Raw genomic sequence first — 23,341 nt, 5'->3', positions numbered from 1 at the left:
GGACCTCAGTGGCACCTCGGCGGGTCAGGATTCGAACTGGCAACCTTCTGATTTCAATCTGAAGCATAGTTAAAATCCCATAGGACACATTTACAGTTAATAAACCAGGTAGAACAGAACACATTATAATAGTAATAATAGTAAACCCAACATCTCAAATCTAGTCCCCCTGGGGACACTCGGGGTTCAGTGTCCTGCTCAGAGACCATGAACCTGGTTAACCGCCAGGCCACGACCAGCTCACCATTCTATTACATGCAGAGGATGTAATGCGGAGGACAAATTTCACTGTGTGCACCGTGTGCTGTGCTGCTGTGTATCACAAGTGACAATCACTTCACTTTAACAGGAAGTCATTGTGGACATGAAAATAAAAATAAATGAAACGAATATGAATGCAGCTGCCACTATCATTGTCCTTATTATGGAAGACGGGAAATGTGCACGTTGGATCAAACCACTGGCAGGTTCTGCTTCTCACGAACCAGCCGAGGTTCTGGGGCAGGAACCTGGTTTGCATGAGACACGCTGAGGGGGTCTGGTTCCTCCGTTTCCATCTCTTTGAACCCTCATGATGTCCATATTGTCAGAAACACTGCGTGCATAAAACAAAGCAAAGCGCTCCGGTCTCCTCGCTCTCCCAGGGCTTGGCTGGACCCTGCAGTCGGGCGTCGTATATCAGAACACACACGGCACACTCGCAAGGCTGCGGGTTCGAATCCCACAGTGACGATGGAGCATCCGTGGACAAAGTGAGCCAAGGTGTAGACCAAGAAGTTCTGGACCTGGCGTGTGACCTTGGGGACCAGAATGACATTAAATTCCTGCTGAAAAGGGACAATGGGTGTGGGGGGGTGGAGATGTGCTGCAGACATCTGGTAGACCAACCAACCTCCAGGTTTAGTCCTCATCAGGGAATGTAGAACCTGCATTCACACACGTCTGCAGTCCTGTGTGTGTGTGTACGAGGGGGGAGGGGTATCATGGGATATCAATAAAGAGGCATCTGAACATGATAATCCTCAGCCCTCCTCCAGAAAAGATGCGATGACACGTGGACATCATCATCAGAGAGAGAGAGAGAGAGAGAGAGAGAGAGACCCCGCACCAGTAGCGCCCCCTGGCGGTTCATGCTCCTGCAGGAAATGAATGAAGCTGCTGAACCGACCTGCGAGAACATATGCAGATATGAAACTAAAGAAGTGAGAATGAAATACTGAATACTGAAATTAATTATTCATTTCCCACCAAAAAGAGTGGTGGAGAGAGCGAGAGAGAGCGAGAGAGAGAGCGAGAGAGGCTGCGTAACCAGCCCAACTCGTCTGTTCCGCACACACACACACTCCGCGCAGAGGGCAGGCGGGCAGGCGGCGTGCACGACTCTCTCCACCGCAGTGCATTGCGGGTCCAGCTCGGGTCAGGCTGCCGCGCCGGAGCTCCTGACCGGGCTGGAGGATGCGCACCATGGACTCCGTGGCGCTGGTGCTGGTGCTGGTGATGGTGAGTTCCTCTTCATCTTCGTGCCGGCGAGGAGAGCAGGTGGCGCCGGGAAAAGTTCCAAGGAACCGATTATTCCACCAACTTTCTCATAAATGTCATAACGTTAAAAATTAGTAATTACAGGAAGGTCGGGGTTTCAGGCCAGTTCCTCCTGCATGGGATGGATGGGATCCTGAACGTGTCTTTACTGTGTGTGTGTGTGTGTGTGTGAAGTTGAGATGTTAAAGTCCAGTTGTGAAGTTCTGGAGAAGTATGTGTGTGTGTGGATGCACCGTGGAGCCAATTTTAATTGAAAGTGCAGTGAATGGCACCAGACACTAGACAGGAGACAAGGGATGGAGTGTGTGGCCAATACTCCCCTCCACACACACAAAAAGAAGAAGTGATGGAGGAGCGAGAGAGCGCGGGAGACGAGGAGGAAGTGCGAGTGAAAGGATGGAAGTGGAGGGCAGAGGGGGAGGAATGGAGCTGAAGAACAGAACGCATCTGTTCCTGAACGAGAGCGGCGAGAGGGTGTCTCCTGGTTCTGGTGCGCAGCTGAACAAGGACGAGCGAGAGGCTCTCCTGAAGACCACCCTCCATCCTGCAGCCATTTTCCAACAAAGAGATCATGTGTGTGTGGAGCTGCTAATAAGTCCTCCAGAAACCATAAACACGTTCCTCCAACGCAGAGACATTAGGTCAGAGTGTTTACACGTGTGTGTGTGTGTGTGTGTCCATGCATGGGTGTTAACTGCTCCTCAAGTGCTCATAAAGCCACGTGGTTCTTCTGGGGGGAACGGGTGGGTTTTAGGGATGTTATGGTGAAGAGGGGCTTCCTGTTTCAGGGCTCAGATGAGTGTGTGTGTGTGTGTGTGTGTGTGTGTTCACGTTTTTGTCTTCTGTAAGTTGTTCTGACTCGGACTCAGTAATGGTCCCACTGACAGCTCAGCATTAGCAGCTGTTGTGTGGTGAGGGTCTCATGTTACGGACCCTCTTGTCCTGAACCGCACCCTCTTATGGGGACTAGGTTCGGTACCGCAGGTTCTACACGGTTCTCAGCACACTCACGGCACCCATGAACATGCGCTGAACTTCCTCAACCTGAAGCCCCTGAAGGCCGTTTTCCACCGTGATGAATTACTAGGAGAGGTGGTGGCAGGTGAGGGCGGAGCAGGGCGGGGTCTGACTGTAGGTGCTCCTCTCCTCCACTCCCAGGTGGTGTTGGCGGGGGGATCGAAGCTGGACTGGGCGGGGCCAGAAGAACCGTGTGAGTCTGGACAGTTCACCGCCAGTGGCGACTGCTGCGAAGAGTGCCCACCCGGCGAGGGCGTCGTCGTGCCCTGCGGCGCCAAGCAGACCATCTGTGGACAGTGCATGGACAGTGAGTATTCAGGAGAACACACACACAAAGGTGCAGAGAAATGTCCCACGAGTGAGTTCTAACTAGAACCTCACATCAGGGATAAAGCTGATGTTCACACTGAAACATGTCACACCATCAGATGCATCCATCAGATATCAGGAGGATCTTCACGCCCAGCGTGTTCCTTTCAGACGCATTCATGGTGAAAGTGCTGGAGTTGTAATGTCTGAAGGAACTGAGCATGCGGTGGACACGCCCATTTGCCCCGCAGCTCTTCGCAACGGTGGATTCCAGGCGCATCAGCTGACTGCTGTTTGTGTAAATCCAGAACACACACACACACACACAGATGTACACGGTTTACGTTTATTACAGGTACGTTTTGGTGAAGTTAGCAGGGTTCGAAGCGAAAATTTGCGTGTTTCAGGGACACAGGCCCTTATAATTAAAACCCTCAGTTTCAGCCGGAGAACACGTGCTGTCCCCAAACAGCAAAATGTCCCCACAGTGTGGTTGCGTAACCGTGTGCGGCATCTGTGTTCCCACACAGGGCATATGCAAATCAGGGGAGGCAGGGCGGAAAAGTGGGAGGAAGTGGGAAATTAGAGCGAGTAGCAGGATATTTATGGGGGAAGGTGACCAGTTAACCAGTCGGGAGGGTCTGGAGACCTCACACGGGAACCACAGCAGATCATTGACGTGTTCTTCACTAATAATTAGGAGTTATGGTTCTCCGGCCGATTTCGATCTCGAGTCTGGCACAAGTTCTCTTCTGAAGAACTGTTTTCTTCTCTAGAACATTCTTCGTGTAGAAGCAGGACTCCGCAGGGTGGGGTAGAGCCGAGTTTAGATCTTTATTTTCGGTACGAAGTGCCTGATGTACGTATAGAGTGTGAAGCGGAGCTGAAGACGGACGCATGAATATTTTACACCCTGAAAATAACTCACTTCCTCGGACTTCCTGTTTGTCTGTGAATACATGGCAGGTCGTGTGGGGACCCCTTTTCCTCCAGTGACCCCCGTCTAGTCTCTGGACAAATCGATTACTTTCCTGGACGATCCACACACACACACACACCTGTCCCACTTGGTCTAGACACTCATGGATGTCAGCAGGTCCTGAAATATTTATCCTATCCAGTTCCCTCTCACTGTTTGGGGTCGCTGCAGCTTCTCCAGAAATATCCTCCTGTGCTGATCTGAGGTCAGCAGATGCAGCGTCTCGCTCGTCATGACCGCCGTACTCCTCAGTGAAGATGAAGTTAGCGCTGGAGCTCCGGGACGTAGACGGAATTAAAAAGAAGATGCTGATACTGAAGAAGCAGAAAAACCACACATGCATTATTCATGCGGTGATGGTGAGGAAGGCTGGAAGCTCCAGCAGGTGGGAATTTTATGTGGGAATTTTGCACGAGATGAACCGTTGCTAATGATAATTTACTAAATTAAAGCATCAATGCTGTAATTTTTACATGGTGGGGGTATGTTTTAAAAATGAATATGTCGTATACGCACATGAAAAAAGTCCTAACAGGTCTTAGAACCAGAAGATAGTGTTTGATGCATCCATGGGTGGAACTCAGTTCTGCGTCCTGGAAGAGGCCAGAATAGAAATTACAGCCTTTCAAATGATGTCTTAATGATGTAGTAAAGAAAGTCATTTTGGAAACTATTTTTAGGCCACATGGCCCCGCCCTAATAGAAATCATTGGACCCCCCCCCTGCACCTCCAGTGACCCTTGACCTCTAAAACCCCGCAGAAAAAGGTCCTTGTCAGCTTGATTCGCCCCAGTCGTCTCGTCCCCGTGTTTATGTGTGTCCCGTGTCTCGGTTCCTCTGCTGGTTCTCGTTGTTGTGTTGTTGGTTATGAGGTCGGCACCGTTTGTTCTGTCCGGTTCTACCACATTCTGCCCGTACAGAACCACGTCACCTTTTATAAGTGGTGCAATCAGTGCATCTGTGTGTGTGTGTGTGTGTGTGTGTGTGTGTGTTGGGATATAGCTGGAGGGACTTTCACACTAGAAAGAATGGCTGCCATCTGGTGTACACACACGCACACACACACAGATATACACATGATACTGACAAACACACGCACAAATAATCCCATAAACACCCCGGAAATATATTTATCACCACGGAAACAAACCCTGACTCAGCCGCTAACATTTCCCATCACAGCGCAACAAGAGGTGACCTCGTCTGGTCAGAGGTCAGGGGTCACCCCTCTCCGGCCGCACGCACACATGGGACACGCCCCCACGCTAACGCCAGCTCCTCTTGTGTCCTGCAGGTGAGACGTTCTCGGAGGCGTCCAGCCACACGGAGACGTGCCAGCCCTGCACTCAGTGCACCGGTCTCATGCGCATGCACACGCCCTGCACCGACACCAACGACGCCCTGTGCGTCTGCGACTACGGCTACTTCCTGAACTGGGTGACGCAGGCGTGCGAGCCGTGCACCGTGTGCCCCCCCGGCCAGGGCGTGCTGTCGGCCTGCCAGTACGACCAGGACAGCGTGTGCGAGCCCTGCCTGGACCAGACCTTCTCCGACCAGGAGAGCTCGCTGGACCCCTGCCTGCCCTGCAACATCTGTGAGGAGGAGACCGAGATCCTGCTGCGGAGCTGCACCCCCACCAGCGACGCGATCTGCCACGGTGAGTGCTGGCCGTCTCTCACACACACACACACACACACACACACACACACACACACACACACACACACCAGGGAACCCAGCAACACCTTCTGCATCATCTGGATGCCTGGAGAATAGAACTCATAGAACACAGAACCACCTAACATCAATGTCAAAGAGCTTCTCGCTACAACTCTAATCCCAGAGTTTACCTCAACTCAGCGAGTTCAGAGGTCAAAAGGGGTCACATCCACATGTGTCTGTACTAACTGTGAGGTCAGAGGTCACGCTGCAGAGCCCGGCTAGATGAAGAGGTGAAAGGGCAGCAAAGGCAGTGGCACGAGACAACATAATCCCCCATAAGTTCCTGTCACAGCAATGCCACAAGGTTAGAAGATTACCCATAATGCACTATTGTGTGGAGCAGTGGTAATAAATTCAACTCAGTAGAGTCTGAATATTGGATGGTAGAACATTCTGCTGCTCTGATGTTCTTCATTTATTGTCCAATCCTAGTTCGTCTTGTATTGGACCCAGTCAGTGTCATGTTTGACTGGGTGGAGGTGGGTGGGGTCGGTTTAATGAAGGAGGAGGGGCGTGTTTGACAGGGTGGAGGCGGGGTGGGGTTGGTTGGCTGCAGGAGGAGGGGTGTGTTTGACAGGGTGGAGGTGGGTGGGGTTAGTTTGATGAAGGAGGAGGGGCGTGTTTGACAGGGTGGAGGTGGGTGGGGTTAGTTTGATGAAGGAGGAGGGGTGTGTTTGACAGGGTGGAGGTGGGTGGGGTTAGTTTGATGAAGGAGGAGGGGCGTGTTTGACAGGGTGGACGGTGGGTGGGGTTAGTTTGATGAAGGAGGAGGGGCGTGTTTGACAGGGTGGAGGTGGGTGGGGTTAGTTTGATGAAGGGGCGGAGCGTGTTTGACAGGGTGGAGGTGGGTGGCGGCGTCTGTGACTAATGCAGAATGTGCGTGGCTGGCGGTGCGGCACAAAGACGAACAGTGTCACTGCGGGGCCGACGACATCACATGACCAGAACCTCACCGCTACCGCCGCCCACTTCTTCTGTCCCGCCCCCACTCACGTTTCCTGAGGGCCAGGCAGCCAAATTGACCTTTAGCGCAACTTCCTGTCAATGCAACGCACACACCCACACCCACACACACACACACCACACACAAACAGCTTTTACACGAACATAAATGGGCACAGACAGACAGACAGACAGTGGGGCAGCGGTGGCCTGAAAAACCCGAGCTGCAGAGGTGCCACTGAGGTCCCCTTGATGAAGGTCCCGTCCCCACGCACTGCTCTCCGTGGCACCTGTCATGTTGCCCACTGCTCACCAAGGGTGATGGTTAAATACAGAGGACACGTTTCACTGAATCACCGTGTGCTGTGCTGCAGTGTATCACAATGACCATCACTTCACTTTCACTCTGGTTTGATTTCTAGTCGACCAGAAACAGACTGCAGGGTGTGATGTGGAGGACAGGAGCATCATGGGCCTAAAAAAGCAGCCAAAGAAATGAGACAGAAAATGAGAAGAAAGGGAGGACAGAAACTGATCTGAGCAAATGGAACAGGGAGAGATGATCACACACACACACACACACACACACACACACACACGATTAGAGGTATGCAGCAGATGTGCTGTGCTGGTCTCTGCTGAGGGTCGATAAGAGAGCTGAAGTTACACTCACACTCGGGTTACATAGCATGACCTCCACACACACACACACACACACACACACACTCCACTACTGCCACCGCTGTCTCACACAGCAAAACCAATTCTCACTGCACTACAACACACACACACACACACACACACACACACACTCCTGCAGGACCGTGTCTGTGGGACTGGATCGTCTGCAACTTGAAGGACGAACATCCAACCTGCCAAAAGGGCGTGGTCTGTAGGAGCCCGCTTTCAACCCCGCCGCCGCCGTGTGTGTGTGTAAATGTGAGCTGGACGCGTTACAAACCTCATTTCTACTCACACAGTAGTGACGAGCCAAGCTGATGAGTATCACACTCACGTGTGCGGTGTGTGCGGGGTGTACGGGGTGTACGGGGTGTACGGGGTGTACGGGGTGTACGGTGTGAGAGGGTGGCTGATAAAGACCGTAAATCCGGAGACCCTCCGTTACATCATCTTCAAGGCCGTCCCCTCGCCGAAGCAGAGAGATCTGGCAGCTTCTCCTCATCAAGAGGTCAACTCTACTGGACGATGATGTAATGCGACCGCTGGCCCCGCCCACTGTTCTCGCCGCTACCCGTCGGACCTGGACACAGCTGACAACGTGGCTCTTTCACCAGAGCTCAGCAGGTTCACGTCTCCAAACGCTGATCTGAGGAGAATTAAACCCAACTGGACATGAACGCGGTGGGGAGGGAAAGCGGGAAAACAGATCGGTGGAGAGGACGCTGCCCGGTGATGGAGCTCGAGCTGGGTGGGGTTCAGGAGATAAAGAGACAGGAGTGAACATCATAACGTGTATGACCATAAACGTGGCCCTCCACCAGATTCTTCTCATTTAAAAGGTCTCTTTTGTGGTTGGAGGTTTTCATGGTTTCCCTGGTGGAATATGGTTCTGATCTGAACAGGACTTGATGGTTGAGGTGTGGGTTTTTAATTCTTCTGTTTCTTCTGGCCATGCACGTGGTCATCACAGACTGTGTGCCTGACATCGGCACACAAAAGCCTGGCCACTTCCAGAAATTCCAGAAATTCTCAGAAGGTCCGTGGAGGATGCTGGACTAACGGCGGATGAGAAGATGTCTGTTAGGGGTTAAATATTTCATATTTGCTGATGGAGGGGACAGCATTCCAGTGCTGTGTGCTAAAGCTGCGGTGCACAGAACGTCTAGACTGACTTCACATCCATAATTGGGGTAATGAGGGTGTGGAAGCAATCAAACAATTATCATGGGCGGAGCCCAGCGGCGTCTGAACTAACAATCCGGATTTATCCTGCTGCCAGCTGCTCTTCAAATGAGAGGAGAAATTTCTGTTGATGATCTGATTTCACGCTCATCATGTTTTATAAAAGTTTACGAATGAAATCCAGCAATTTCCAGCAATCAGGCTTCACAGATAAATTATGCAGAATTGCCCCAATATCACAGTCACTTACATCTACAGTCAAGTTAAAGCGATTTTTTTGTTGCTCTAGTAACTTCTTGTTCTCGCCCTCTCCCCCGCTGCTGGAAAAGATCCTAACCGGCCTCCCACGGAACCCCACAGCCCATCAGCGCCGACCTTCACTCTGTTGGATGGCTCCTGGAGCCCCACCCCTGGGGAGGAGCTGACCACGGCCTACCCGAGCTCCCCCCACTTCATCGGGCTCGGCTTCAACGAGAACCTCATCCCCATCTACTGCTCCATACTGGCGGCCGTGGTGGTGGGACTGCTGGCCTACATCGTGTTCAAGAGGTGAGGCGGACCGGGACGAGGGGGACGAGGAGCAGATGGAGGTTCAGGAAAATGTGTGGAGACGTGGTGAAATATTCAGATGTCTTGCTAGAGGGAAAGCTATTGACCCACTTACACACACACACACACACACACACACACACACACACACACATCTGAAAGACCATACACACTTCACACTGGTCACCTCGTTATCACCTAAACTCTGTCAAAGACGAGACAAAGCTCAGCGCTGGACATTTATTAACGTGCAACTGAAACACTGTTTTCTGCATCAGGTGGAACAGCTGCAAACAAAACAAACAGGCGGCCAACAACCGCGCAACAACAGCCAATCAGACGCCTTCGCCAGAGGGAGAGAAGCTCCACAGCGACAGCGGGATCTCCGTGGACAGTCAGAGTCTCCCGGAGCAGCTTGCGGCACAGGCGCAGTCCCGCGTACCTGAGCAGATCGGTAAGAGAGCGTCCGACTAACCAGAGTCCACCTCACGACATCTCCAGTCTATACCATCATATCATCATCATCATAATCTGTAAATCCATACAATACACCATAATACGTCTCACACCACCATAATCTCAGTCTATACCATCATATCATCATCATAATCTGTAAATCCATACAATACACCATAATACGTCTCACACCACCATAATCTCAGTCTATACCATCATATCATCATCATCATAATCTGTAAATCCATACAATACACCATAATACGTCTCACACCACCATAATCTCAGTCTATACCATCATATCATCATCATCATAATCTGTAAATCCATACAATACACCATAATACGTCTCACACCACCATAATCTCAGTCTATACCATCATATCATCATCATAATCTGTAAATCCATACAATACACCATAATACGTCTCCACCCACCGTAATCTCAGTCTATACCATCATATCATCATCATAATCTGTAAATCCATACAATACACCATAATACATCTCACACCACCATAATCTCAGTCTATACCATCATATCATCATCATCATAATCTGTAAATCCATACAATACACCATAATACATCTCACACCACCATAATCTCAGTCTATGCCATCATATCATCATCATCATAATCTGTAAATCCATACAATACACCATAATACGTCTCACACCACCATAATCTCAGTCTATACCATCATATCATCATCATAATCTGTAAATCCATACAATACACCATAATACGTCTCACACCACCGTAATCTCAGTCTATACCATCATATCATCATCATCATAATCTGTAAATCCATACAATACACCATAATACGTCTCACACTACCATAATCTCAGTCTATACCATCATTTCATCATCATCATAATCTGTAAATCCATACAATACACCATAATACGTCTCACACCACCATAATCTCAGTCTATGCCATCATATCATCATCATAATCTGTAAATCCATACAATACACCATAATACGTCTCACACCACCATAATCTCAGTCTATACCATCATATCATCATCATCATAATATGTAAATCCATACAATACACCATAATACATCTCACACCACCATAATCTCAGTCTATACCATCATATCATCATCATAATCTGTAAATCCATACAATACACCATAATACGTCTCACACTACCATAATCTCAGTCTATACCATCATATCATCATCATAATCTGTAAATCCATACAATACACCATAATACGTCTCACACTACCATAATCTCAGTCTATACCATCATATCATCATCATAATCTGTAAATCCATACAATACACCATAATACGTCTCACACTACCATTATAAAATAAATATAGACTAAATATAGTCTAGATTTTACTGATAACAACAACAGTAATAATAATAGTTTGAACAGGATCATACAAGGTGTGTTTTTTTAATTCCCTTCTGTAACTTGACTTTCTTTTCCTGTCATACGGTAAATAAGATTTATAAGAACAGATCCAAAATGTAAAGAACAGATCCAAAATGTAAGGAACAGATCGGGTCGGAATGCAGGATTCCGATTGGACACCATTAGATGGGGGAGTTTTTTCGCTGTGGAGTAATAAAAAGGATGAAAATGTGCTCCTCAGTAAACAGCTGAACAGAGAGAGAGAGACGGCGAAGCTCTCAGCAGGAGGGAGAGGTGCATGATGGGAAACGAGGGGTGAATTGTGATGATGAAGTGGATGAGGAGTGCAGTGACCTTTAGAGAGGAGGCCCAGGAACGAGAAGAGGGGACACACACTCTGCTCTCACGCTGAACACGGTAGAACGTTCTCCCACACGGACTCCCTCTGAAACAGAAGGGCGGACAGGAAGGGAGCCTGGTGCAGAGAGTAGAACAGCAGAGAAACCTGGTGAGACTGATGAGACCTGCAGAACGGTTCTCCGTCTCCATGTGTTCTGGGACAGACCCGCTGTGCAGACTGTTCCTGCTGAGAGAACATTCTGGTACCACATCTGAAAACGTCCCAAAAACACAACACAACAAAGCAGGGGAACCTTCGGTTCTGAGCCAAGTACCAGAGGTTCAAGATCCACTTCTGGCTCCTGCTCCGCTGTTTGGTACTAACACATTGCATGTGAGAGTAAAAAAAAACAAGCAGATCCTTGGAGGACCCAGCCCCGCCCACCATGAAATTCATACGTATATGCTGTTGATACGGGCCAGCGGGGGCCTGGCGGTTAAGGAAGTGGCCCCGTAATCAGAAGGTTGCTGGTTCGAATCCCGCTCTGCCAAGTTGCCACCGAGGTCCCCTTGATGAAGGTCCCGTCCCCACACGCTGCTCCCCGGGCGCTTGTCATGGTGCCCACTGCCACCAAGGGTGACGGTTAAATACAGAGGACACGTTTCACCGTGTCACCGTGTGCTGTGCTGCAGTGTTTCACTGTGACAATCACTTCACTTCCACTAAACCACGTGTTCAAATGTCGTCCACGTTTTATAATCTACATATCTGTCATTCAGCAGGATTCTTTTTTGTGGCGCAGCAGTGAACCACAATCCCAGGGTTTCGCCGCAGAACGCGCGATTGGCTGCACCTGCATGTCTCCGCCCCTTAAAGGCCACAGGCCTGCTGCAATTGGCTCATTAGCGGGTGCCGTGTGACGGATGCCAGACCCGACCCAATCAGCCGGGCTCCCCGGGGGCTGCAGGAGTAGCCATTAATGGGTGCTAATTAGCAGCGACTTCCCTGCTGCACTAACGAGGGGCTCGTTAACGTCTGTACAGTAAAAAGGAGGGAACCAAACCGGAGCCGTGATTCGCTGGAAATGACAGAACGTCCAGGGGCGGCCAGCTACTGGTGACCAATGACCAACATGCTGGGCGGAGCCGATTCTTTTTGACTTCATCCTGTGAGTCCTCTGTGTGGAAATAATAAGCGTTCATCTCGTGCTTAGTACCGGACTGATGGAACGTGGACAGATGCAGACGAAGGAGAAGCAGCTTCTTTTCAGAGACATCGTCTCCTGCACCCTGATCCCCAGTCTAATAAGCATTGATTGCAATCTCACTAAACGTCCCCTGGCATCCACGATGGGGGCGGGGGACCTGGAGTGAGACGTTCCACACAGTTACCCCCCCTTTTAACTCAACAAAGACAGTCGTCTCATGGCTCCATGTCTCAAGCGATTAGTCCAATGCTGGGGGCGGAGCCCTATAGATCAGCAAATGGGGAGAATGTCCATTAGTAGGTGCGCTTATTAAATGGATAACTAATGATACGTCCTTGAAATGATCTGGATTTGAACATGGAAAACGGTGCTGTGGATCCTAAATGGGATACACATGGAGAAGTATTCCACTGGGATCCCCACGTGCTTGGAAGTGTGGAGAAGGAACCCGCTGGCTGGAAATGGCCACCGAGATTTCCATGAGGGATAAGGCCGCCTTCCGCAAGATCCTGTAGAAGCACATCAGAACACATCATCACATGATATCTCCTGGTGCACAAAAGACACATTTATCAGGACACTTTTTAATCCGCGAAGCATCTCGGCGCTCGCGGACTTGTGACCCGGCCGCTGTTCTGGGCGCGATGAGCAAATCTCTCGTTATGTGAACTTCAACCTCGCGTCAAACGCGGCCACTCTGCGTCCCACACATCCGGCCATGCTGGTGGACTCACTCCCCTCCGCTGGCCATGAGCTGAAAGGCCTGCCTGTCAGCGTCCGCGGGTCGGAGGTCAAGTCCGCATGAGACGCAGCTAGGAACACAAAGAACAGGCCGGCGGGGCGGCGGAACACAAGCCGCCATTCAGACGCGTTTGTATGAAGTCGAACTGTTTATTACAAAAAACTTGTTTTTAGACAAGATGGACGAATTTTGACCGAATTCATTCTATAACGTTAAAAGCCCCATAAATCTCAAATGCATCTGTAAGTGACCTACATCATTCCGTGTGCAGGCAGTGGGGTTTAAACCACAGTACTAGGTGGGGTGGTACTAAACGTGGTACTAAACGTGGTACTCTGAACCAGAAGAACATATTGTGTCCCCGAGGAAGATAAATGTCTGATAAAGGGCGTAAATGTACATTTTTATTACCGTTATGCTATTGAATATCGTATTGAATAATAATGTGTGTGTCTGTGTTTCGTATTGATCTATGGTTGATAAAATTCAGCAGTGCTGAACAAGCATCATGTTGAGGTCACCACTGATAGAAAAATAAAAAGGAGAGCGAGTGAGACCTGTAGTCTCCGAATGTCCCCGCAAGAAGCTCGATGCCACAGTGACGCACTGATCAGGACACAAAACGGAAACTCAAAAGCTCTTTTAAAAAAGCCCTTCTGCATTCCAGCAGCGTTTCCATGGCGCCCTACAATTGACAACAGATTGAGGGTTGGTGGGTTGAGCGGGGTGTTTGTCTCTCTTTCTCAATCTCATAATGGCTGCAGTCAGCTCGGGTGGGAGGGGCGTGGAGACCGCGGGGATGCGCTGGCGTTTGAGGCTCAGCTGGTGTGAAATCCAGGCTTCATTATTCCTGTCCTCCGCACCGCGGCGGCCAGCCACCCCACTTTACTGATCAAGTAATCATCAGGCCATTGACTAGGTGAATAGTTCCCGAGTGCTGGGCTGGAGAACATCTGCCGCGTTCCATCTGCTCCAGATTCAGCAGAACAAGGTCTGGTGTGGCCCATAATCGTGAAAACGTTCTTCCTTCTTTCTCTCTCTGCAGTGGTGAGGGTGGATGGGGGGGTCCAGCCCGAATCCCCCCCTCCGCAGGCCTGAGGAGGAGGAAGAGGACGAGGATGAGGAGGCAGCTGAGCAACAGATGTGGGCGGGCAGGTTGTGGGGTTGCTATGGGAACCAGGGACCTGGGATGTGCTGGACGTGGTCCCAGCAGGAACTACAATCCCAGTGTGGACCTTCAGGGAGGGACGTGGACATGGGCCGGTCCAACCTGCCAGTGACCAGAACGTCACCACAGGGACCCGACACGCCCTGTTACTCTGTATACATAATCACATAAAACTACTAACACTATTACCCCAGCGGGCTTCCAGTATAGCAAGAGGAACCCAGGCAGACGCTGCCAAACCATCTTGAGGAACGTCTCCTTCACCCTTACCCACCCCACCAAGAGCTCTGAGATCTGGGATAAGCTGAGTAGCTCCAGCGTTAAGAGCCTCTACAGACCCACAGACTCCATCAAGGACCATCCTTTACACTCTGGGTCATCTGGCGGTGCAGACGGGAGAGCTGATCGGCTGTGGTTCAGCATCTTCTCCACGTTCCCATTCTCACTCTCAGAAGGCCGCTCTTCTGTATGGCTGCATTGCGTGTTAGCGCTCATTTCAGCTCAGAAAGTTCCAGATGATTTCTTCTGTTTCGATGTAATAAGTTCAGAATCAGTGTTTGGTGCAGATCGGTAGGAGCCCACGACCTGCTTTAATCATAGTTCTAACGTCACACATGGAGAATGGAATATTACATTAGCGTTCTGGTAGACTAATGATGGTTTGTAGTATTTGCAACTGGTTGTAGGAGTTAAAATTTGTTATATTGGGTTCTGGTTGCTTGATAAGTGTATAGCCAAGTTCTGGATTCTTCACCTGTGAGATGAAGACAGCAGGTCCAGGGTTCTTCTCCTCAGATCACGCCATGTTCTTCATTTACCACACACTTCAAAAAGCAGCAGTTTGTGGCGAGATGAATCATGTTTGAAATTGTGAAGGACACCGGTGCCTGTGGTCCATTAGGCTCTTCAGTGTGGTTTAGGTTACGCGGCTCGATCAGAAGTTCTGTGGCTGCGTCCAGTACAAAGAGGCATCGGTAACATGGCGGGAAAGTGCTGAATCATCGCCCCTGGCCTTACCGTAAACGGGCAGGAATGTCATCAGAAGGTGACGCTCGGGAGAACCAGGAAGGCTGCTGCACCAGTGATGGGTTCCTTCCACACAGCGCTAATGTGTCTGCTGCTCGGAGGAACATGAGAGGCATTAGTGAGATGTTCCTGTCAGACAGGTAGTAATTACTGCTGACTTCCATCTTCACTTACCGGGAGAGCCTCTCCTGGGGTTGGGCTCTCCAGCACCACACGCAACGTCCTCGCCATAATGTTCTCAGCGTAGAGACGCTGGCCTGCGTGCTGCAGCAACATCTCGCCACCATCTGCACCAGCAGATGCAGCCACATGTTAACCTGTGTATAGCGGATATGTGGTGAACTGTGTGTGTGTGTGTGTGAGGAGGTCGTGCTCCATCATCATCATCATCATCCATCCAATGATGCCGGAAACGAGACGAAATCTTCATTTTCCCACCCTAACCCAGGACCAACATGACAATGTACACAAAATAAACCCACCATAATAAAATATATCGCCACCAACATGCGGTGTACCAATTCACATTCTTCTTCTTCTTCTTCTTCTCCACTTTTATCTTGTTAGATGAAATATGTAGAGAAAGTGCCTTTTTATTACTGTTTTTAACTGAAGGTTCAGGCTGTACGCCATCACCTGTAATCCCGTAGAAAGTGAAACGGGACTCTGTCTGGAACAGGCACGCTCGGCCTTTCCCGCCCACATGTTGCGCATTTTGCGAAGCATTCCGAGCGAGAGCCCGAGCAGAACGCTTTTCATCTGCGCTGGTATGTGCGCCGAGCTGCGCTGGGGATCTCATTTGGGGTTTTTTATTTTTTTTGTCTGGACAATTATGCCATAATGCCGTAAGACGAAATTCAGGAAACCCTGTGTGAAGCTGATCCCTTTGTTGTGGGAACATTATAGCACTTATAATATCACTCTCCATAAATATTGTCTGTCTTCTGCCTGACTTTCCTTTTAAAAATCCTGGGAAAAGGCAGACTGGACATGAACCAAACCCCCACCGCCTGATTAACGCGGCTTATGAATCAGTTGCCCCAAAACCAGATACAGATACGAATGCGACTCTGGATCTCAAACTGGATCACCGTGACGCTCAGTTATATCACACTCGCACACACTCGGTAGCTGCCCACGCGTCTAGTTCCTTTAAGGCATCAGCGGAATCTGCGGGGTTGGGGTTTGGACCCTCGGCACCGACAGAAGAACGAATGTAAATGGACCATCTTTCACTTCTCGCCAAACGACACCGGCGGCGTCTTATTTCTCAGGAACAGTCGGGCTGCTTCCACCCCAGTTCTCAGAATTTCAGCGGCTTTTATTCCAGGAACATTGTTCTCACGCAGAATATTCCACAACAAAGGGTTACATGAAATGATCACATTTCTTAAGGTTCTGTATTACTAATAGAGTTTGTGATCAGGCATGACCTGTGTGTGTGTTTTGGGGGGTGGGGCTTGTCGGGGGTGTGGTCAACTTCAGATTTGAACTCAGATTAATCATAATACAGATTAGAGGGCAAGCAAACCACCCCACATACACACACACCCACACACACACTCACACTCACACACCAAGGGTGATGGTTAAATATAGAGGACACGTTTCACCGTGTCACTTATTGTGTGACACTCAGAAGAAGAATTCTAATAGACCAGGTGTAAAGGGGGAGGAGCCTGTAGGCGTGTGGGGAGAGCAGTACTGGTGGGGGGTCCCAGCTCTCCGAAGTGGGAAATTCTGGTCATGTGACAGCAGGAGGAATCGGTTTTTAACACCCCGCCTCACACAGACCACCAGCGCACCACCTCACCACCTGCTGAGACATGAGAAGCGAGAGAGAAGATACACACCAGCTGTGCTTCCAGTTAATTCCAATGACACCTGTTACACACACACACACACACACACACACACACACACAGACATGCATCCTCTATAGATGAACGTGCAGCATGCAGATTAGAAAACTTCACACCTACGCAGCACATACAAGCACCAACATGCAACAGTTTCCATGCAGTCTGGCATGAATTACACACACACACACACACACACAACCACATCACCAGCCCACACACACACTCAAATGAGCTGATTATTACTGACACTGTCTCCATTATTGCATTCTTCTCATACAGCTTTTAACCCCGACCACAGTGACATCGTCTGACCATCTGTTCATCTGTCTCAGCAGCGCACACACTTATACAATACAATATACACACACACACACCACACACACACACACACACACACACACACACACACACACTTATACAATACAATATACACACACACACACTTATACAATACAATACACACACACACACACACACACACTTATACAATACATTATACACACACACACACACACACACTTATACAATACATACACACACACACACCACACACACACACACCTTATACAATACAATACACACACACACACACACCCCACACACACCCTTATACAATACAATTACACACACACAACTTACACAGGATAAACACACACCACTTTACAATACACACACACACACACACACTTATACAATACATTATACACACACACACACACACACACACACACTTATACAATACAATACACACACACACACTTATACAATACAATATACACACACACTTATACAATGCAATACACACACACACACACACACACACACTTATACAATACAATACACACACACACACACTTATACAATACAATACACACACACACACACACACACACAGAAATGGGACTGTCCAGTGTTAGTTTTCAATTTGTTATGAAACAGGCATGTTCCTCCATGTATGTATGTATGTGTGTTTGAGTGTGTGGTGTGTTTTGTGAGTGTGGTGTGTCTTGGTTGTTCTGTTCTGCAGTGTTAATTGTTGACACCATGATCTGAATACAAAGTAGTCACACACACTAACAGTCTGACGCATGGTGTGTGTGTGTGTGTGTGTGTGTGTGTGTGTGTGTGTGTGTGATGAGCGTCACACTGTGTGTATTTTACGCTTGATGTCACAGCAGCGTGTGGACAGGAATGTTGATGTGTGGCGATAAGACAGGATAACACGTTCTGAGCTGCATAATTCAACCAATTAGCCAATAATGAATCACACACACACACACACACACACACACTCTCTTCATAGCAGACGGCTTTTTCACAGTAGTGAACAGACGGGGGAAGACCTGCTGCAGAAGCTGTTAGCGCTACGTGCTGGCGTGGGCAGCAGGGCTGCGGGTGGCGGCTCGCTGCCGCATGAGTCAACAAATACTTCTCAGACTGGCCAGCGTTGGATGGACTCGCGGCGTGGATCCGGCGTGGACCTCCAACGTCCCGTTTAATAGACTGATCAGATGATCCCGACGGCTGGCGTCCCGCTCTGACCTCTCGCTGTTAAGGTCACCTGTCGGTCAGACAGTCAGGAGGAGGATATGGGCTCGCTGCGTGCTGATTGGTCAGTTGGATGAGAGCTACGGGACTGAGATTAAATCAGCTTTTATATGGTGGCCTATCGGGGAATGAGACGGGGGTGCCACCGAGATGTGTGTCATACATGACAAATAATCTAAAAAGTCCATTTACTTGGACTAGATGATCAATACCATGCAAGTAACTTTTCTAAACCAAGACTGAAATGAAAAACTAGCCAAGAGTGTTAATAATACAAAATCTCAAAAATGCAATAAATACAATACATGTATTTATAAATACAATAATAAATAAATACAATAAATGTAAATGTAAATGTACAATAAACCCAGTGGGGGCAGTGGTGGCCTAGCGGTTAAGGAAGCGGCCTCGTAATCAGAAGGTTGCCGGTTCGAATCCCGATCTGTCAAGGTGCCACTGAGGTGCCACTGAGCAAAGCACCGTCCCCACACACTGCTCCCCGGGCGCCTGTCATGGTGCCCACTGCTCACTCAGGGTGATGGTTAAACGCAGAGGACAAATTTCACTGTGTGCACCGTGTGCTGTGCTGCTGTGTATCACATGTGACAATCACTTCACAAAAAAAAAAAAAAAAACCTACATCATGTAAAACCTGGTCCTGCTCTGAAATGGAAGTTTGGTGTCAGATGTGTGAACCGGTGCTTCACTGATGGCAGCAGTTTGTAGATGCGTGTGTGTGCGTGTGTGTGTGTGTGTGTGTGCGTGTTGGAAAAGAACATTTTTTAAAAACATGATTTTATGTCATATTTACAGACGATTAAATTCTGTTGGCTGTAATAAAGTCTCCTTAATGAAGCTTTTGATTGTCATCCTGCTGATTCTTCTGGAGTTCATTTCATCAGAGCATTAAGCTGGGCGTCCATCAGAAGCCGCAGATCTTATGCATTATTACTGACGGCGCATCATCAGAGATGAACAACACATTATTGTGGTTGGGGGGAACGTGGGAAGCATTAAAAATTCACAAATATTTGGGCAATAAGACGAGATGAGAACTTCATCAGAGGAGGCTTCATCTAAACATGTGGAACCTGCGCTGATTGCTGGTATACAAGCGCCGGGAGTCATGTGACGACGTCAGTCCGCCTGGCGCTGAAGCCAGACGTACGCGGGCAGGTGAAGCCATTATACAGAACCTGGAGATCTGAAGACCACTAGTGGTTCTCCACTCAGTGACTCCAATAGAACCCTGTGAATGTTGTTCCTGGAGTGTGAAGATGAGGAAGTTGTGGCCTGGATCTCTGCTCCACGAAGAAATGAGAACCAGACACAGGGGTTCCACTCATCTGCAGGAGGACGGTAGAAGGATGGGGACGTTCTAAAAACAGTCCTGTTCTCTTTCCCTTCGCCACGGTCCATGATGAGTGTTGAGCTGCTCCACTCAGAACGCTCGTAAAAATCCACCCAGCATTTCTGTGGTCGCTGGGAGCTGCACCAAGGGGCATTCTGGGAACTATTTGGAAGTAAATGCTCTGCAGAAGTGATGGTGATGAATGCTGATCGGGTTCGGAGGGGGGTGCAGGTGGGAAGACCACGTGAGCGCAGATTCCACGCGGGTCAGGAGCAGAGAACAAAAGCAGCAGCTTCACAATGAAAACGTGATCGAATTTTCCATCCTAATTATGATTTGAATAGAAGAATTTTTGAAAGAAGCGGCCGTGTTTTCCTAGACGTGAGGTCATGAGATGGACTCAGGAGCGGAGGGACATCTGAGAAGAACGTCGGTCTGGGTGTCATAACAACTCCCCGCTGAGGTCATCAATCAGGGCGAAGTCTGACAGGCCCGATGCCGGGGGACATGGGAGACTTTTCCTTTTATTACCTCCCCAAATGTACGTTCCTCTCCATCTCCACCCCCTCCTGTCCTCCAACATGGCTGCGTATCCGCAGAGCTGTCGGGCGGCTTCACGCCGCGCATCCATTTACAGCCGCTGTTTTCTTAAAGTGTCACCGGATCTGAAACTGAAGCTCCCCGGCTGGACGTGACATCGGGCCACCTCGGCGCTATCAGATGGTGGACAACCGCGGGGTTACGCCCTCACGCCAGCCATGTCAGGTCCCCGAGTGTTCGGCAAGCTCGGCCGCCGCGCCTGGGACTCATTATTCGGGGGGACGACCTGTCAGCTCGGGGCCTAACGAGCGCAGCGCGCTTTATATTCACTCAAATGAGGACTTAAAGGCAATAAACGTGGCACACACACACACACACACACACACACACACACACGCCAACATTCACCCCGTAATTCTCCCAAATGCTAAACCACGTCACACCGGAGAAATGGCCACGTAAACAGAAAGTACAGTAACTCCGGCCATTAAAGCAGCGCTGTGCTAACGGGCGGAGCTGCTAAATGAGCCGTCGCTGGCGCTTAACGCGGACGGTGGCACTTTCCCGAGCTTTACGGGGCGCCCAATCGCCGAGTCCCACTTGTAAAATCGCCCACTTTTTCAACCCAGACGCCGCAGGACAATTTGGTGGGAGGCAGCTTCAGCATTCGTGGTTTTAGACACATTCTTCACTGCAGGGGTCAGACACGATTATGATGGCAGTTTTGACCAGATTAGCTCACGGCCGTACGTGCCATTTAGTAAACAAACTTCTCCTTCGCTGGTCCAAAGTGGATATTTTGTGTCACCACTTTCTTCAAATGTCCCAAAATGAAATGAATTAATATTCAATACGTTCCACAGACCTCCAGAACCTTCTAAACTGAGTCAGCGTTAGAGCTGTAATTGGGTCTAAAAAGAAGTGACCCGACCCAACAAGCACAGGTGTTACTGAGGCCTGTCTGTTAGGAAGTCCAAGATCCAGCTGCAGAGTGGAGAACTTATTCCCTGCAGGTCCAACTTCCTCACCATCTTCTGAGGGATGACAGTATTGAATGCTGAGCAGAAGTCGATAAACGGCATTCTTTACTTTACTTTGCAGACGCTTTTATCCAAAGCGACTTACAAGAGGACGACACCAGCAATTCTCATTCGGTTTCTATACATTTTGAGTTTACAAAACTAAGAGCCCTGATAAGGCCCAACTTGTCATTCCGGGAATTGTTAAGTGCTGGACGAAGAAAAAAACATTTTTTTTATTTATTTGGTGAGTGTGTGTGCGTGTTTTAGTGTTAGATTGAAATAAGTGGGTTTTCAACTGCTCCTTAAAGGTGCTGGTAGTCTCGGTACTGCAATATTGAGTTCTCACTCTGCCGTAAGTGTCTTTCTCGTAGAGGTGGGAGAGGGTTGTGTGAAGGGGGGACGTAATGGCGTCGTCTGTGGAGCAGTCAAGCAAACTGAAGCGGGTCCAGAGTCTGTGGGAGTCGGGTCTTCATGTGCCTCAGTACCAGCCTGCACATTATAAACTAATAACAAGTATTCTGAAGAGCAAGAGAAAAATGAAATGAAACACCAGCCGTATCCCATAAAATTTGTATTATTGCTTTTAATAGTGGAGCTTTTCTCAATTCAGAAATTCCAACAATAATGACGTTCATGTAGTAGAACATTCCCTGTCCACCTGAGAACCTTAAAACTGAAGCTTCTGTAACCAAACCCATATAGTTTCAGGAAAGTGACCCCACATCACGTTTCTACCCCGCTGGTCCTCTGATCTGTTTTACGCTGTCTCACCTTAACACCAGAGAACAAGAAGAACCAGAACCACGGCCAGAAAGCAGCAGGGCCTGCTGATAATAAGGCTCTCGTTATAATGAATTCCCAAGTCCAGCGTTCCCGGACCTTCTCCTGACATCTGCTGTGCATTAGTTCTGTAACCAGACGTTGCACCGCCTTCAACTGCCTTTTCCTCATCTACGTACAATGGAGCACAGTAGAGTGGGACAGTGGGCATCAGCTCTGCGTGCATCTCCAGCCTCCCACAGCCATTCATCAACCCAGGAGGCCGAGCCGCGGACCCACGCCGCCCAGCAGCGTCTGTCCTTTCTTTCAGCGCGGACAAAAGGCCCAGTCTTTCACTGCAGCCTAATGCACGAGGCGCAGCGCTTCCAGGCCCGACACGACCCAATTATAGCAGGAAACGGGTCACCGTCACGCCACTCACTCAACATGGCACAACCGTGCGGCCCAAACATCTCCAAACATCACGAGGAAACCCACATTTCATCATGCAGGCAGAATGTCACACTAACACTGAAATATAGTGCACGGGCAGGGGTCAAGGGTCAAAAAACAGGAAATGCAGAGTTGCATCAGATCATCAGGCCGCTGGACACACACACAGAAGCATGCAGGCCCCACCAAGCCTGGTTTCAAATTGATCTGACAAATGAAGCTCTGTTGATGGTGGAAGAGCTTCTGACCAAGCAGTGTGGAGAGTGCGATCCAAGACCTTCTGAATGTTCCTCCTGCATGTAAACCCCACTCAGCCATAGCAATGTTGTATGAGTGGGTGAGAACATCTCCAACACAGTAAAAGGAAGGAACCGGATCGTAGGTCCAAGATTCACTGATGTGAATTGTGTCAGAAGATCCGATCCTACAGAAGATGTCCTGCAGCAGAACACACAGTGAAGGACATTTTCATGGTTTAGTTTACCTCATGAAGGTGGTTGGGTGCGTAACTCACCTGAGGAAGACCAGGTGCCAGGATGCATTGTGGGAAGGAGATGAAACAGTGGAG

General features: G+C 49.2%; 1 protein-coding gene across 1 annotated transcript; it reads left to right on the top strand.

Annotated features, from left to right (window-relative positions):
* Positions 1-1,165: 1,165 nt before the first annotated feature.
* On the top strand, positions 1,166-15,763 carry LOC114794090 (tumor necrosis factor receptor superfamily member 16-like). The gene is made up of 6 exons (XM_028986407.1): positions 1,166-1,500; positions 2,698-2,863; positions 5,139-5,501; positions 8,701-8,920; positions 9,199-9,374; positions 14,090-15,763. Exons 1-6 carry the CDS (start codon positions 1,456-1,458, stop codon positions 14,140-14,142), a joined length of 1,023 nt encoding a protein of 340 aa, XP_028842240.1. The 5' UTR covers positions 1,166-1,455; the 3' UTR covers positions 14,143-15,763.
* The last annotated feature ends 7,578 nt before the right edge of the window (positions 15,764-23,341 follow it).

This window comes from Denticeps clupeoides, chromosome 7 (genome assembly GCF_900700375.1).
Source record: "Denticeps clupeoides chromosome 7, fDenClu1.1, whole genome shotgun sequence".
Lineage (NCBI taxonomy): Eukaryota > Metazoa > Chordata > Actinopteri > Clupeiformes > Denticipitidae > Denticeps > Denticeps clupeoides.
This window is presented reverse-complemented; position numbering and strand designations above follow the sequence as displayed.